Source organism: Motacilla alba, chromosome 11, assembly GCF_015832195.1.
Source record: "Motacilla alba alba isolate MOTALB_02 chromosome 11, Motacilla_alba_V1.0_pri, whole genome shotgun sequence".
NCBI classification, from domain to species: Eukaryota; Metazoa; Chordata; class Aves; order Passeriformes; family Motacillidae; genus Motacilla; species Motacilla alba.
In genome coordinates this window covers 6743004-6761511 of record NC_052026.1, presented here as the reverse complement: position 1 = coordinate 6761511, position 18508 = coordinate 6743004, and the positions used below count along the sequence as shown (strand labels likewise).

Below are 18508 nucleotides of genomic sequence, written 5' to 3'. Positions count from 1 at the left end.
GTGCTTTTAAAGATTAGGGTGTAAAAGCATCTACTACTCTCAAGATTTCACTAGAGACCATCTGGCCTTTTAGTTTGGCTGCACCAGGGGAGGTTTATGTTGGATATTAGGAAAACCATCTTCACTGCAGGGGTGGTCAATTCTACTAAACACCATGGCATTTCAGCCCACAAAACCAGTATCTCAGCCCAGTTCTCTACCCTTTCTGAAAAATACATCCTTTAAGTCACAGAGAGAAGCACTGAAAACGCACAAGAAAAAAGCCACAGTCAGTTCTATTCCTAAACTCAACTTCCTCAGCACAGCAAACACTGCCTGGATGTCAGGGCAAAGTCAGTGAAGGTTAAATTTAAGTCACCTTTAAAGGTTTTTTTTGAAGATACACGCATCTAAACCTGCTCTTGAACCAAAGGGCTGTGAATTCCGAGCCTGGATTTCTCTACGGGTAGCACTTCCATATTGCCATAATTACCTTGCAAAGCCAGATTTCACTTCAGGAAAAAATGTCACCCTAAGCACAAATACAGCAAAGAATCTTGGAAACACAACCTAGGTGCAAATTCAGAGTCTTAATGAAGAGGCTGCAAACAACCTGAAAGCACAGCAAACACCCCCACTCACTTCTCCCAGGAGAGCCATGCAGTGGAGCAACTTGTCCAGGACTTCAAGGTTCTGCTAAAGCCAAATATTTTGGTTTCATTGCCCTTCCTGCTCTGCCAGGGCCTGCCTGCAAGTTCGCACATTCCTCATTCTCCCCCCAGTGAGGAGTGTGCTGGGATAGGTGTGAGAAACAAGAACTGGACTCCAACTTGTGATCAGGGAGTCTGTGGAGTCAGAGTAATGGATCAAAGAACAGCCCAGCAGCTGGATCTGCTGCTAAAATGACACTAAATAAAATCTTGTAAGTTTATATATTTTCAGTGCCAAAATAGAAAGAAAGATGAGTTTATACTTAAGTCCACCTTGTTTTATGGATGGAATGAGAGTTTTTGAAGACTGACACATTGATTTAGACCACTATTATTAGCACTGTGTTTTATTTATCTATAATTTCATTAAAGAGACTCCATTCCACTATTTATCTTTCCTGGTCCAAAGGTGATACTGAATCTTCATTTAAAACAATTCTCCTATACAAATGGACACTTACATTCTCTGCTGGTGCATAGGTTAACAGCAGGATCCACCTGTGAAGTCTGCGTGGACAATTACGATTATATTTTCACAACCTATTGTTATTTTTCTTTCTGCTCAGCACAGAAGAGGCACAAGTAAGAACAGTTACTATGCAAGAGCAAAACCTGAGAGAAAGAAGAGATCCAACAAGAAATGGAGGCCACTATCTGACATTTTAAAAGGGCAAATCGAAAGCAATCAACACCCAACAAAACACTGAGTGTAAGATGAGGTGATAGCTTAGGATATACTTAGGGTGGTGTAATGAGGCTAACAAGTGCTGTGTGTTTTAATGTAAATTAACACAAGATAATCTCTTCACATATTTAAGTGATGCACTTCAAGTTAATTAATACATATTTAATAGAAGTCTTCTTGAACAGCTGTTATTTACTTCTGGAGTTTCTACACATTAGCACTGGCTGCTTTGTTCTGCTCTGAAGTTGATCATGCTCCAAAGTACTTTAACAACTTGGGTTGTATAAAAATTGAACAGTCTTCCCAAAAGAGTCAGCCTTTCTGATAACTTAATATTTTCACGTTAAATATTCAAACACTTGCGGAACAAAAGGTCAAATTCTACTTACAGCATCTGTGTGAAACAGGCAAGCAGATGCTTAATGCTGCTAGACAAATAGTTTTGGCACTAAGAATGATATAGAGCTGGTGATAAGTCACATTTTCAGGCGTGAAAATCAGCTCTCCTTTACTTCTGTTCCCCAAATTCTGCACTTACCTTTCATATGTAAGAATACAGACCCAAATTATGACCTGTTCCTTCCACAAGTGCTGGTGTTCCTCACACAGTGTGAGACATGAAATCCTGGCAGTCAAAGTGCTGTCTACAGTAGTCACTGCATTATTATGAGCATTACACCAACTCATTGAGGCTTCTGTCTTAAACAACTACTGTGTTTAACAATTGGTGTCTTAAACAACTACTGTGTATAACATCACTGCCTTTGGACCTTGCATACAGCACTGAGGGAGTTCTCACTTACCCCCTCCTTTTATTCAGATGAAAACCCATTTGACTTTCAGGCACTTCTGAGTTTTTAGAATGTGAGTAAGTAGAAACTGATTCAAGAAACACCCTGGCAAACACAAGATTCTTATACTCACAGTGGTGAATGTGACTTTTGACAACAGGTACCAGTTTCTTTGAAAACAATTATCACCACTGAACAATCCTTATCAGTATACCTGTTGTAGTTTTCAGCTGACTGAAGATTTTTACTCTCGTGGCACTAGAGCACCAGTGCTCATTGCTTGCATGTCAGCCTTTCAAGCTCACAGGTTTACTGAAAATAACTTCCAAAGCTGGTAACAATTGTATTAGTGCATAGCTGTTGGGACAACCTTCACTGCATCGTCTGTGCAATGCTGTATGGAAACATACACAAAACAGTGCTAAATGCACAAAGATCAAACATATGTACTGATTTTAAAAGACTGATATCACACTATCTAAGGGAATTTATTTTAACGTGGTGTTTTTCACAATACACAGGACATCAAATAACATTTATCACTCAGGCTAAGAATTGTGAGACTAAACCAGATCATTGCTTTACCTGGCAAAGATGCTGTGGCTGTGTGGATTACAAATTCAAAAACATCTTCATGATCCTTAAATAATTCTGCACTGCCTCTACCAACAGCCTGGAGAGCTGCAGATGCAAGGACTGAAGAAGATAACCTCAATTCTCCCTTCCCCACCCATGAGTGTGGCTGGTACAAGCTGGGTTAGGTTCCAGCTAGAATCCTGAGCCCTGTAAGGCCACAGGGGTGCTCCTGCTGGCCCAGGGATGGGGTTGGGACACAATTGTTGGTTCTGGGGGAAGCACCATGACACAGGTTAAAGTGCCTGTGTAAATGTGAACTTTAGCAAAGCAATGCCAGCCACAACAAACAGACACCTGAAAGGATTTCTGTGCATTGAAGCTGTGTCAGTGCATTTAGGAGAAAAAGGGAAAAAGCCATGGTTGCCACAGGACCTAGAGAACATCTTTTCCAGCAGGGCAATGCATCTAAGAGATTTCATTGCTTCTGATGGGAGTCATGTGGGAAACAGACCAGTCCAGAAAAAAGAAACCTGAGAAGACAGTCTCATACTGTGATGTTCTAGAATCAACCATACTGTGATGCTCTGGAATCACCATTATGTTAACAAAACAAAGTATCTTAAAAATCCTTTTATCTTTGGAAGGAGGATGTATCTTGTTCAGAGAAGCATGGGTGCTCTGCCAGCCTTCACAAACCCCATGCCTGTATACTTGCTTTGATGTCCACAGTTTCACTTTCATTGGCATCAGCACAAGCCTGATGTGTACATGTCAAGGAAAAAGAGATCCCAAAGGACAAGCTGAGCTCCCAGTCCCAAGGAATGAAAACAAATGCCCACATTTTGTGCAGCCATGACATAACAGGCATTCCTTGGGTTCTTCTAAGATTCCTTAGAGCTAAACGATCAAATTCAAGGGGATTCTCTTACAACAGACACAGTGAGACTAATATTTTTCCTCTACATTTTACTTGAAAAATAAAAATCACTGTTTACCTGTGGCTTTGGTAGAAAGGCTTCTATTGTAATTATACCTTGTATATTCCAAGGAAGTTTTTTACATCACTATTACTAGTCTAGAGAGGTACAAAGCTGCAGGTGCTTGCTGAAAAATAATAAACCTTTATTAAAATTTCCAGTTTTTGCAAAAGCATTTTGACTACATTCCAAATCTACTTAAAATGTAATTAAATATTTACATTTATTCTCTAACAAGTATTGTAAGTAAATCAATACCCCAATTATCTTAAATTTTTGTCTGGTATTACAAAAATGTAGCAATTGTATAAATGCACAATTCTAATGAAAAAATAATGATCTTGAACTTTAAAAGAGCCCTTCATTTGGAGAGATGAAAGTGCTGTACATTCTTTCCTTCATTATGTCTTATGGCCTCTGTGTGATGTAGGTGCTATTATCATCATTTTACAGATGGGGAAACTGAAAGGCTAATTAACTGGTCCAATTTACAACACTTTTAGCTGTAAACTTAGGGCATCCCTATTGTACTTAAAAGGCAAAATAGAAATCAGCTCACCTGTGATGAACATTTTCTAAAAATTCTTTAACTCCATAAGCATTTAACTTAGAGGAGAGTATCTCACGTAAGATTTCAGAGCTGGCTTTGCATTGATGGTAGCTTTGAGCACCACAGAAATGTGCTGCCTAGAAGCAAACATCAGAGCACCAGGTTATCGTGCAGTATGTCACCAAGCTTCCCAGCTAGTTATGGAGATGATGTGCATTTTTATTTGGTATTATTTGCCATTCGGCCACACATTTGTGCTTTAATTCTGTAGGACTTACCACACTGCATTTCCACAAACAAGCACAAACAAACTGTGTTTGCTGACAAACTCATTCCCTCAGTTTGCTTATGTGTTCCATGAATTTCTTGACTCTGTCAGGATCAACAGCATTTGCCCAATATCCTTCTTTCTTGAAATAGGAACCAATTATTAGAGCATCTGCATCCAAGTAATTCCTCACATTCTCCAGAGTCACTCCAGACCCAACCAGCACAGGAATCTTCACAGCATGCTTAACCTCTGAGGAGAAGAAAACCAAAATCAGGGTTAATTCGTGTCTTTGAAACTCTCTCCATAAAGACTCTAATTTGCCTAGTTTTTCAACAGAAAAACAAATGTATCGAGAAATTTGTGATTGTGGTATTTATTACTTCTATTCCAGAATGACACAGGTTCTCTAGAAAAAACACCTCCAGCTCTAAAGAGAGAGAAAAAAAAAAATCTTACTTGTTACATTCTGTTGTCTGGAATACCTCCTATATTTGCTTGTATGAAAGAGAGCTGGAATCATACAGGCACCACTGACAGCTCAGCTAGTTTTTCCAGAAAGCAAAAGCCAGAAAGAGAAGTGTTCTTTTATCAGTATGAGAATGACAATGGAATAAAAAAGCCTTTATTTTTCCCATATACCGTGTTACTTAATCATCTGACCTTTTACCTGGTTTCAAGAGGAGAAACAGACAAAAACAAGACTCAAAATACAGTACTAGCTTTGGGAGGAGGAAAAAAAAACCCAGTTCAAGAATTACTTAAGCAGCCTTCTCATCATTTTATGTCAAACTGACCATCCAAAGAGTGACTCATAGGACTGGATGCTTCATCCCTTAGAGGAATGTTGTGAGCCATTATTTCTGACCTTTAAAAACATATAAATTGGCTTAATTAGTGATAAGCTGATGGCAAGGTAGTTATAGCTTGAGGTAACTTGGGAAAGCACACATGCAACAAATAAAAGTCTGTCTTCAAAACACTGTTTAAATGAAGTTTCATCAGAAGCCTAACTTATTAATTATGCTTCAGGGAAGACTAATTATTTATCACCTTCCTACTTCACTGAAGAAAGGGGATCAATTAAAATGTTCTTGAATCTCTTTTTAGGTCACATGCGCTACCATTCTTCCATCTAGGAACAATAACTCCCTCTTAAAAAGATTTTTAACATGAAAATAAAACCAGTCAACACAGCCCTTCCTGAAAATATACAGCAAATCAGATGGCTCATGCATATATGATTAAAACTTAAGTTATTTCTATGCATATTTGATATTCTTAGTCATTCTGCTTACAGCAACAAAATAATTAATTTCTAGCTACTTATAGCATTATTACAAATATCCTGTTCTAAAAAATAGGATATTTACTTTAAATTTTATTTGTTATTTATATAATATCTGTATGCGCTTAGGAATATCCTATCTGCTTTACATCACTGCCAGCACACAATTAAGGTGCATCTGACCACAGATTTGTGATAGTACTTGACTGAATCCCCAGAGGAACCAGGCTCCAAGTCAATATTTGTTCTTACAAGTGCGTAAAGCACGTTAGCAGGGAGTTGCTTCATAATGACTTACATCAGCAGGAAAAACAAAGAGCCAAATAATTAAACAGAGCAAGTTCATGTGGGTCTGAGACAACAGCTCAGCCCTGCTGGGCAAAGGGAAAAAACCCAGCGAAACCTGAGACTGATGTGAAACTCCAGAACAACCCAAAGCCTTCCAAAGGGGGAAGGTATCAAGAGCTGTTGTGATCTACATGTGACACACAGACTGCACACACATCTCCTGGCTGCAGATCTATCCAGAATGACAATGTGAAGAATGGCAAAGGGAGTGCTCAGTGTGCACTGTGTTACCTCATTAAGTATGCTACAGATGCTACTTTTAAAGTCCTTTCCAAGCACATCAGGGCCTAAAGTTGATTAGTAGAAGGTGATTTGTCTATTGGCTGTGCTAATACAAATTCTAACCTGTAAAAGAAAATAAAGCAACAGCAGTGAGATGTGCTTTTGTGAGGCAATGTTCAGTCACTGTCAAAGTATCTCTAAACACAGAGCTCTGCTTCAAATATCTTCATTTTCCTGGTATTCTTTTTCTGACTTTTTTTTTCCTTGACACAGTGAGAAAAAGGAGACAATTTTGTGATGTTACAGGAACAAGATGCTGAAGTTTACACAGATTTCTCTGTTCCAGTGGACTGTAACTAGAGGGCACTGTGCTCTTTCCTGTGGCAGCACAGCTGCACACAGGTCTTTAATAAAACCCAATGAAATCGTGCCTGGTTGCAAAGCACAATGAAAGCATTTGAACTATGGTATGCACAAGTTTCATGAAATAAAGGCCAAGTGCTCCTAGCTTGAAAACAATGGCAAAGAGTGGTGTAAAAATAAGCACCACTGTGCCAATAACTTGCTTGACTACTCTTCTCTAACAGCTTTCTCATTGCAGTGATCACTGTACCATACACAACACTATGTTTATGGTAATGCTCCCCTCTTAACACATTTTAGGTTTTTAATTCAAAGGACTTTTTCTCTGTCATTAAATTTAGGGCTTAAACAGGAGATGTGAGTGATCAGTACTTTTTCTATCTCTGAGGGTATCACACAGGCAGCAGTCTCTATTTTGGCCATCAAAAGATGAGAGGGGGTGAGCCAGTCTCCAGGCCCCTTTTATGAACAGTAATTAAGGAGGTGACAGTCACAGCCAGCTGCTGGATTTCATGATGTACCTGTTTTCCACAGGTTTCTCAGCTGAGACACTTTGTTTTGCTCAAAGAGATAACTGAGCAGTCATTATGCAAAGCTTTGGTCACTCAAAATCCAAACTGAATGCAAAGCAGGTATTTCAGCAGTTATAGCCCAAGAAAAAACCTGATGGGTTCACACATCACACATCCAACCAAAGAACATTCCACAAGGCAGCAAACTGGAACTTCTATAATCTCTTAGATGAAAAGATGGTTTATTAATGAGTTGAAAATGCTCAGCTATAGTTCTTGCTCCTTAACAACACGAAGTCTGATTTTTCAGACCTCGTACTCCCTCAGCCTCTGGTGCCCTGGTGTGCCCAGGCAGCCCTGGAGCAGAGCCTGCCAGCCTCCAGAAGGCAGCAACACAAACTGCAAACAAAACCTGACTGAGCACACATCTCTGCCTTGACAGGGAAACACTTCCCACAGCCCATCACAAATCAATCAATTCTACACAAAGACAAAACCACTTCTATATTACTGCACAACAAAGCTGAAAAAGAGACATGACAAAAATCTCATCTGTCTCTCAGCTTTGCTTTCAAGAGCTGCTTTGCAGTGTGATGAAAGGTGCCCAATTGTATCACTGTAATACAGCACTGCCAGGGCTGCATAAATTCCTGAAATGCAAAATCTCACTCACATCAACACCAACTTTGTAGACTGTAGATCTGATCCCTTTTAAGAATCTCCTGACATAGATATGCCTAATTTGTCATTTTTTAATACTGTGGAATTTTTAAGTTCTTCTCTTACCTGTTTTAAGACATCTTTCTCATGAGAGGGCCTGCTAACATCCAAAATGCTGTGATCTAAGTACAATAAACCCATGATCTGCACACTCTTGCTTTCATAACACAAATCCAAACACAGAATTAATGTGTACTTCATTACAGCTGCCAACTCTGATTCATTTTGTTCTTTGGACCCAGAAAGAGAAAGAGACAGGGACTGACAAGTTTGTTCACATGAAAGAAAAGCAGAAGCTATGGTTCTGTCTGGCTGGGGTCCTGTGACAAAAAAGCCTTGGCCTACAGGTCAGGTTTTGCTCTCTGATGCAGTAAATCAATAGAGGTTGCATGTGCATACATGGAAGCAGAATTTAACCTAGGATTTTGCCCAAAGATATATCAAAATTTTTTTTAAGTTATTTGATCTGCATTAATAACAGTGGAGACATTAAGTACAATCAGGGATGGATCTCTAGATTAGCAAAATTTTGCAGTCTCTGAAGCAGGCACAGCTTCCAGTATCACCTGTTACACATATCATTTCTAATTTGCTGTACCAAAAGACCCAGCTAATTCAAGAGGTCAGTGTTCACACCAAGCCATCATTTTCTTTTTAGCATTGGTGACTGAGGCATAGCAATTTGTAATCTGGTTTTTTTTAGCAAAAAGTTTAATGTGTATGAAATAAGAACTATTTTGACAAGTTCAACATTCATTTTAAATGCTCTAAAGCCTGTGTGATATACATAAAGCCCTGAAAACACGGAATGATTTTATGTTGTTTCAAAAGATAAAAAAATACAACACAAAAGATACAAATACAACCTGTTGAGGTCCAGGTTATCTCTGACAGGTAAAGTATGTTTTTCATGCTGATCTCCTAACTTAAGTTGAATATTTAAGTATAATACAATACAGTGCACTGGAACTTCAAAACATACCAAGTTACAGCATATTGGGTAAAGTAAAACCTAAAAAAATACACATTCTACTTTATGTAGTGAGACATTCAAATTCAAGCCATTGATCTAAATTAAAACCAGTGCTGAAAACTAAATGTCCCCATGACAGAACTTTAATTCCAGCATGGGAGCAATACTGTTTCATGAACACAGCCCTAACTGATGCTAATATAGAAATATCAAGAATCATAGCACTTCTGCAAAGGTCAGAACTCATAGGTCAAATGAGTCTCCCTTGACAAAAGTCCACACTATTTAAAATTTTTTTTGATGTTAATATCTTCCTGTCTACCAATAAATTTGTATTCTTTCTGAAAATCTTCCAAGCAGTACTTTCCCTGGTATAATGTTTGGTGCCTTATGAAAATGCCCCTTTTCTTGCAGGAATTCAATTTTCATTGTGAAAGATAAAAGCACTGAACTCTTCAATGGAAAGATTTATGGTTAGCTAGTTAGTTTAATATGGCTAGTTCTAGTATAGCTAGTTTTCTAGGGTTATAAAGTGGCTTTTTCTTATATTAGGGCTTTTTACAAATGAAACAGTATTTTCTTTCAGCCTCGGCTTCACTCAGTGTTATAAAAGCTTGGAATAATTGTCATTTTTGCCCTGCCAAACTGTTGTATAGAAACATACCACAGCCCATCTAAGTAATGCCTCAAATATGATCATTCTGATCAAACCAAACCCCACAGTGTGGTAGTCACATAAGCTCTGAACAGAGAGAGACACAGCTCTCCCAGGATTTTCCTGAGAAGCTGTGAGAAAGCTCAGAGAAAGAATTAAAACAATTATTATCACAATCTCTGCACCTGGCAGGCAATCTCTGTTTGTCAAAGATGTTTACAAGAAGAAGTTGTCCCTTCTTGACCAACAGGTGAGAGAAGATTCCTAAAGGCCAATCAGGTCTTCAGTCCACCATTGTTTCTATAAGAACTGTGGATTTCAAATAATAAAGTGCCTTTTCAAGCCTTCTGATGATGGAATCTCTGTATCACCTTTGTGTGTCCCGATACCCCTTTGGTGATACCACAATGAGAGTTTCTTGTCCCCAGCATCCTCCCTCCCTGCTGCCCAGGCTGGTGCCCCCTCCCCGGTGCCCAGGCTCACCTTGCAGCCGTCCCCTCCCTTCTGCCCAGGCTGGTGCCCAGGCTCACCTTGCAGCTGCCCCCTGCCCGGTGCCCAGGCTGGTGCCCAGGCTCACCTCTCAGCTGTCCCCTCCCTGGTGCCCAGGCTCACCTTGCAGCCGTCCCCTCCCTGGTGCCCAGGCTGGTGCCCTGGCTCACCTCTCAGCTGTCCCCTCCCTGGTGCCCTGGCTCACCTCTCAGCTGTCCCCTCCCTGGTGCCCAGGCTGGTGCCCAGGCTCACCTCTCAGCTGTCCCCTCCCTGGTGCCCAGGCTCACCTCTCAGCTGTCCCCTCCCTGGTGCCCAGGCTCACCTCTCAGCTGTCCCCTCCCTGGTGCCCAGGCTCACCTCTCAGCTGTCCCCTCCCTGGTGCCCAGGCTCACCTCTCAGCTGTCCCCTCCCTGGTGCCCAGGCTCACCTCTCAGCTGTCCCCTCCCTGGTGCCCAGGCTCACCTCTCAGCTGTCCCCTCCCTGGTGCCCTGGCTCACCTCTCAGCTGCCCCCTCCCTGGTGCCCTGGCTCACCTCTCAGCTGTCCCCTCCCTGGTGCCCAGGCTCACCTCTCAGCTGTCCCCTCCCTGGTGCCCTGGCTCACCTCTCAGCTGCCGGGGCTCGGCGGGGTGCCCGGTGGCCGTGCCGGTGAGCACCACGCCGTCGGCCAGGAACAGCTGGGCAGCGGCCGCCGTCTGCGCCACGCTGACATCGGCCGTCAGGGCGTGAGCACTGCAGAGACACAGCTGTCACACGTGAGGGACCCACACCCTGCGTCCCCACCCTCCCGCTGGCAGAACCCCCCGGGGCTGCTTTAGCAGCGTCCAGCTTCACACGGCAGGTGACGCTGCCGGCAGGTGACACTGCCACCCCAGCAGCAGTTGAAAATCAACCTTTTCCTTCATTGATCGGTGATTGCTCCGGGTCTCCTGGCTCTGGAGAGCGAGTGCTAAGTGTGAACCACCAAGTGTCAATTGAGACAGCTGCTTACATGTCAAGCACCTGTATTTCAGAAGTGTTGAGCACACAGAGCTCTCCGACTTCAAGTGGGAGTTGTGGATGTGCCCTCATTCATAAATCAGATCCTGTTGCCTAGGGCAGAATCAACAACCTCCACAAGTCCAATAACAGAAAGTATAGTTAATACCTGATATAACCACAGGAATCATCTTACACAGCAATTACAAACATCAATTACACCTGCATCCCAGCTGTTCAACAGCAGGCTTTGATGTATGGGTGACACACTTTGTCTGAAACCTATTGCAATAGTAACTATTAATTTATGTGGTCCCAAACTTGGAAAGAATTCCAGCCATTGCTGGTTGAACACCCAACACTGTTGGATTTTCTGTATTTAAACAGAAAACAGCAGCTATGGCAAACATGCTGCACTGCTGAGTGCTGATGGCACAAGAACAGCTTCTCCTCATTTCAAGAACAGGAGCATAGCAGCTTTCAGTGGAAGCTGTACTTTTCTACATTAAAAAGCTCAACCAAGAAGTCCTTCAGCATTTCCTTCTGAGCTCATGTGTCTGCATGAAACAAAAACTTCTCTGCCTTTCTTAAATATCAACTCTTTGAAAAATGGGAAGTATAATCCAAATATCAATTCATCAATTGTCAAGATGAAAAAATGACATGATGCAATTTCATTCACAGAAAGTCTAATGCAGTATATTTGCATTTATATATAAGTAAAAAATAATCAGAAAGGAACTGCTCTGAAAGGACCTGAAAAGCTTCATCTGACCACCATACTGCATTGTTTCCTTTCTCTTTTGAAATTTATTACCTGCTTATTACATATTTAAGATCTTCCAAACTTGATTATTCTCATGATTGCTCACATACTACACACAAACATTTTAATTAGGTTATTTAGCATGTATAATACATAGCACTTGAGCAGTTCTTCTTGGGAAAAAAAAAAAAAAAAAACAAATCCAAAGAGTGACATCTAAATAGCTGAAAGTACCATGTGACAGCTAAGATAAAGTATAAACAGAAAAGAAACTGGATTTATCTGTCATAAGTTCCTTCTGTTTGATAATCATAGAACATAACCCTTACACAGACAGCACTGATTTAAGTAGCAGGAATCAGTATTATTGGCAGGAAGGAGAAGAAAGAGAAGAGCTTTTTAAAATGCCAAACTATGATCACTTGGATGTTTTTATATGGCAACTGCCTTCATAACTAAAAAATAACCTTGGATGCCTAACTTTGAGAAACAAAACTTCTTTAAACATAATAGACATTTACACATGCATACAAAGTCTCAATACCAGATGCAAGGCTTTCATAGCTGGCATACTGAAAACCTGAAGGTTAAACAACTACAAACATCACAGATAAAGCAACTTGCAACTTACAGCTGCAAATTTATTTTTAAGTCTATCCCCTTGCAGCACTGCAAGTCTGTGCTTAAATAATAAACTTCTCCCTATATGATTAACTTTCCTGGAAGAACATTGACATTAAAAAACCCCAGAAAATGGAGAAAAATATAAGATCATTATTTATTTGCATAAAATTTTGCTTGTATTTACCTGTGCTTCTTTTTAATATCAGCAAAAATCTGAATGTTGTCTGCTCCAATGTGTTTTCTGTATCGTAGCAGGTCACCTGCACAGGCATTTATAATCCCTTCATCAGCCACATGAGAAAACACAAACCCTTCAGCCCGGATAAAATCAAGACCTGAAAACAGTCAAAAGCAACATTTTAGCCTGAAACTGAGAACTGGAAAAGAAAAACACCAAAACCAAATGAAAATTCACCTCACTGTCCTTCCTGTTTGATCCCAACACAAATTGTTTCACATGTTCTAGGACCAACCCACCTCACTTTTCCACATATTTTCCATTCTTTATTTTTGCCCCTCTTCTCTCTGACTTCTTCCCATCTCACTGCTTTCAGCTCCCATCTTTCTCACTGACCCCACCAGTTTTCCCCCAGCCCCTGGTCCCCTTCTCTGCCCCTCAGTTTGTCCCTGTGTGGCTCAGAACAGGCAGCTGCCCACCCTGCCCTGTCTGCTGCCATGATGTGCCATGCAGGGGAGTAGGTGGGTCAAAACACAGCTCTCCATTGTAATGACGTGTTTTCTCTCCAAAAAGGGTCACTAACTTGCATCTCTTCCCCTTTTACAGAGGAATAGCACTGTCATTTTTCTTTAGGAAATTAGAAGAGAAAACACAGCCTGAAGCATGTTATATGCAACCCATGTGACTCCATCTGAACATAGCATGTGTTTCCTACACAGAACCACATCAACAAATTGCTTCTAGAGCTGTGCCAGAGGCTTAGGAAGACTCAAACATTTGCCATTCTACTCCAGCCATCAATTCTGCCATGCCTTAGTAACACAGGTTCCACCATATTCATTAAATTTTGTCACTAGGAAGGTTTTGTGGAACGGGTACTGAAGAGGAAGATTATGAATTGTAATTGCTTCATGTGGGCCAGTCATTGACATTCAGGACCCCCCTCCACAGCCTTGAAATATCTCTCTTGTAAGACTGGAGCCTTGGACCACAGAGCAATAAGCCCACAGCTGTGAGGCACAAGATTTAACTCAGACTCCCTTATTGCAATCCCCACTTCTCTCCTGGCTTTCACAGCCTTGAACCTGTCACTTAAAAGCTGCCTCTTTTGTAAAAGCTCTGCACTCATCTTGTGCAGTTTTGCTGCTCTTCCAGTCTGCTTTGGAGGTGTCTTGCAAGCCCTTCTGAAGCTCTGCTACTGCTCCAGCTTTGGAGTCAGATGCACATTTAATTAGAGCTGACATCATTCAAAGGAAAGCAATGCATGTGGAAACAGTCATCAAAAATGCAATCCTACCCACAACTGATTAGGCAACAGAGGCATTACCTTAGCACATTCCAACTATAAACATAGCTGATCTCGAAAATTTATTTACCAAATGACAAGGTGTCTGTTTATTTTAAAATTCCAGTTTCATTCCAAAAGCCCTGAAGTTGCAGAAACAGAAGCTTACGCCTGATAGAGAAGAGCCTGCATTGCTTAGCAACACAGACTCCAGCTCACAAGAAACATCACAGATGGATGCCAAATCAAATGCAAGCTGTCCTGTGCCTTGAGATTAGTGCAAAGCACAGAGTATTCCCAGGATCCAAAGACAAGAAGAGTGTGCCACAAGTACCATTGCAGGTGCTTGTAGACACCGGGTGGTAAACACGGTGCAAATAGCTATACTGAGATTTCTACATCTAGGAACAAAAGCTATAGCTTCTAATTACATCACTCAAGCTTACAGTACAATTCAGAGTTATGGAAGAATAATTATTTCTCTAATCATAAAACAGTGGATGAGCTTAGAGACATGACACTTCCACAGCAATCAAGCTTTAACTTGGGACAGGAGCTATTCATTGAGTAATTTCATTTACTGAAGCCACTGCTTACACCTTGTTTGTTGATGCTTGGTTTGTGTTTCCTAAGTGCAGTAATATAAGACTTTCTGCTAAACATTGGATTGTACTTAGTTTAACAAGGCTGCACTCTCAATCTGGGTTTTTGGAGGCCATGAAAATGCAATTTTTAACCAAGTGTAATAGGTGCAGGCACCATATCATTACCCTTCTGTTTTATGAAGCCATAATCAGATTCTGCTAATGAATTCATTTTTATGCTCATAAAATTGTGAGAATGATACTACTGCTTACTTTCACATTTGGCAAGTTGAAAAGTAATAGCCATTGAATAGTTAATAGGCAGTCCCAATTCTGACTGATATGGGAACAAGACATTTTGTAGTTTCACTGGAAAACAAGAATAGGGAATATCCAATAAAAACTAATAAACAGAACTCTTAGAGGAGCATTGACTTTGTCTGCTGCTGACACTGGAGGCACAGTGTGTCTGTGCTGCAAAACTACTTCTGAGGACACTGTCTTGCAGCAGCTCCTGCCGTGCTCAGCATGGGCTGCAGGCACAGGGGCAAGGTCTCCAGCAGCACTCCCAGCAGGATCCACAGCACTCCCTGCCTTTCACAGCACCTCTGGGTGCTCCCTGCTGCAGTTCTCAGCTGAGCTGCCTCCCCCCACCAGTGCATTAATATGGTGGCACTTAAAAAGCACAGCAAAAACCATAGCATGCAGCTCTGCCTAATTCTGTCTTACCCAGTGTTGTGGATGATAGCAAGTGAATTCCCACTCTGCTGGTGCAGGAGGGAAAGAAATGGGCTCAGACAGCAAAGCTGTGTTTGCAAAAGACACAGAGAGATTTGGGGTATCTGCTGACATGAAGCCTCATTAATCAGCTATCAACTGTGTCATTATATTGATGAAGACTGATTCAGAACTGGAATTTCAGTAATTGATTCCTAAAGGGAAAAGGGCAGCTTCAGGTAGAGAGGGCAGTTGGACTAGATGACTGTTTAAAGTCCCTTCCAACTGAAACATTTTTTCCTAAATTTATGAGATAAGATAAACTTAAAAATTGAGCCCTGATTCATGGTGAGTGCCCCAGGGTCACCCAGGCACAGTCCTTGTTCAAGCTAGTTGAGCTCCTGGTCACACTGCAGACCTGTGGATTTCCCTCCACCCTTTACAAAATAAAATCATTACCTTCTCCTAGAGACCAGTTATGAATTCCCTGTGTGGTACTCTTAAGAACAGCTATTCCTACCAAAGACAGGGATCTCCACAGGGAAAATGCAACAGCATAGTATAGTAGGCAGAAGATGTATACATAGTACTGTATAGTAGGCAGAAGATGCTACATATGGTTTTCACCTAGAATACCTCCAACAAGTTATTTTTGTAGTGAGAGCATACAGGATTTGCTTTGTTAATAGCTACCTATCAAAATTGTATTGACATTAAAGCCACGACTACGATGCTACAGAAAAGCTGTTTAAAGATTTGCTATCTACAAAGTAGTACCCACTTTACTATGGTTTTGCTTGAAGTGATTTTCTTTTTGCTTCCCTGTTCAGTGAACTTGAGACAATCATTTTTAGAGAAGTGCAATGAAATGCATTAAACACAGGCCCTTCCTGGTTGGTGTTCTACAGTTACAGAGGAAATAGTGCAGAACAGTAGCGGAGCTGAGCAAAACCCAAGCCCTCCAGGAATTCTCCCCTCCATTAATAATTGCAAAGAAGAGAAATACATTGTTCCCAGACCATATCCCTTATTTAGTGATGATTTTTGCTCCTCAAAGGATTGCTTTTAAAAATAGGGTATGTGCTATTTTTTCTAAATACCTATACACCTCAAGTGGCCCACATGCAGCAACCTCTAAAAACCAAAACTGGCTTCTGTTGCCATTTATATTTGAGGTTTTCATATAGGTTCCAATGCAGCAATAAAAAGTAGGTTTTCTCAATTTGTCAAGTGGCTAGATACTTTGAGAATGGCAACATCTGATTTTAAAGCTCACAAAAAAAATGCCAGTTCAAAACACATCTATTAACAAGAATTTAAAGCTTTTAGAACATATTAGGCATAATTAAAACTGCCACTGCAGATAGGTTAGCCTACATGATTGTACTTGAAGTATGGCTTTCACTTAACACCAGCATCTTCTGCCTGGTTCTATAAAATTTGTGCATGCAAAAACATGCAGCCTTACCATAATGACAGTCAATTTGGGCAAAAACATGCATTAACCCTCAATTTGTGAATTTAGGAAGCACAGGCATTCCATATTAAGCCAGCCTTCACCTTTACATCAGGGAGGGTTACATATGAAAAACTAAAATTGCTTCAGCAAACAGTAAGAGCAGGAAGTTTAGCCAAGTCTAGGATTCCTGCAATAAGGATAGATTAATTTATATTTCATTCCCCCAAAGGCAATTTAATTTTAAGTACTTTGGCTATCTATACACTCAATTTTTGTCATTAGATAAAAAGCTTCATTGTACCCATTCATTAAAAAGGACAATGAAAACCTAGTTTTCATGGACAACAGTAGCAGCAACATATAGATGCTGAAACAAGATGCTTAACCCCCACGGGTTAAATAGATCCTCACATATAATATAACTGAAATAACTAAAAGTTACACCAAAGGGGGCTTTTAGACACCAGCAGATTTAAACTAATGATTACATTTAGACAGGTTTCACCTAGGAAGCTGTGGTGGCAGCCTTTAGCAGCCTCCAACTGAAGCAGTGCACAAGTACCACCCACTCTAATTAAGCAGGCATCTTTCTCAGAACCTAACTGCTGCTTTTCCAGGGCACAGTCAGCTTCCCACGGTATCTATGCCAGCACAAGGTGCAGTTTGTGGAGACTGAATCCACAGCAACAGCAGCAACACCTGAGGAGCCCCTTGCATTACCTGCAGCCAGAGCAATGGCTATTGCCTGCTGGTTGGCAGCACAGAGCACCTGGACACCCAGAGGGACGCGGGGACAGCTCTGTCTCACGGCAGCACCGAGCACTGCCATGGCCGCGGTGACCTCGGGGCCCGGGCGCACCGTGTACGGCACGTCGTGCATGTTCTCCAGGATCAACCCATCCTGGGGAAAGAATGAGAAAAATACATCATTGCACGTACAAACGTGGCCAGTTCACCATTATATACCGTGCACTGAGACACACAAGTGTAAATAAAGGTTTTCCTTCAAAGAGAGGATTATCTACAGCAAGTTGTGCTGATGCATTTGATGCACACAACCACTTAGAGAAGTGCTTTCATCAACAGCATGGTATTTGCAGTGAAATCATGAAGAGAAATAAATGTGATTTTAATTATACATTCATCAATTTGGGTTCCTTTGATCCATCCTAAAATGTGAACTATAGGCAAATGAGTTAAATCTTATACCTCATTAAAAATAGTGTAAAGTCAAACTTCAGTTATCCAAGGGGAATACAGGATATTGAGTATGTTTGGGTAACAGAGGGCTCTGAGATAATCAGGGCAATTTTCAATTCAATTAATATCAGAAAATAAGTGTTACTTTGGATAAATAAAGGGATTTTTTGTTTGACTGTAATTGTGCCAATTGCCATAATATGAACTAGTGATATTTCTCCTATTCTGTATTGAGAATTACTGGAAAGGAGATATTGCTATTTATTGCCTATCATACCTCTCCATCCACATGGACATACTCATAGCAGACAATGGAGTGATGATAAAACACTCTGCTGATACAATTTGTACATTACCTGATGCCATGCACATTTCTAATCATTGCATAGGCTATACCAAAAAGTTTGCAACAACTGCAGATAATATGTAATTTTGTTAAGGATTAATAACAAGAGTAAATGTAGAACCTTGAAACATATTCCATGCCTGGTATTTTGCATTAGCAGTATGAAGATGGAAAAAAAACAAAACAAGATGTTTCTCACCAGCTTAATTCTAAAAATGCAAGAAGTTTAATAGACAAACTAATTGTATATATAGCAAATAAATTCTG

The 18508-nt window shown here is 40.8% G+C and overlaps 1 protein-coding gene across 4 annotated transcripts in view; it reads right to left on the bottom strand.

Annotated features, from left to right (window-relative positions):
* Positions 1-3712: 3712 nt before the first annotated feature.
* LOC119705515 (uncharacterized protein F13E9.13, mitochondrial-like) overlaps positions 3713-18508 on the bottom strand; it is a 22621-nt gene continuing 7825 nt past the window's right edge. For 2 of the 4 annotated variants that reach the window (XM_038148068.1, XM_038148066.1), the window contains 4 exons: positions 17416-17596; positions 12657-12807; positions 10709-10836; positions 3852-4788 (listed from right to left, as the gene is read on the bottom strand). In XM_038148068.1, coding sequence (XP_038003996.1) covers positions 4598-4788; positions 10709-10836; positions 12657-12807; positions 17416-17596 — 651 coding nt within the window. In that variant the 3' untranslated portion in view covers positions 3852-4597. The other 2 variants (XR_005258254.1, XR_005258255.1) reach the window with 2 other exon arrangements.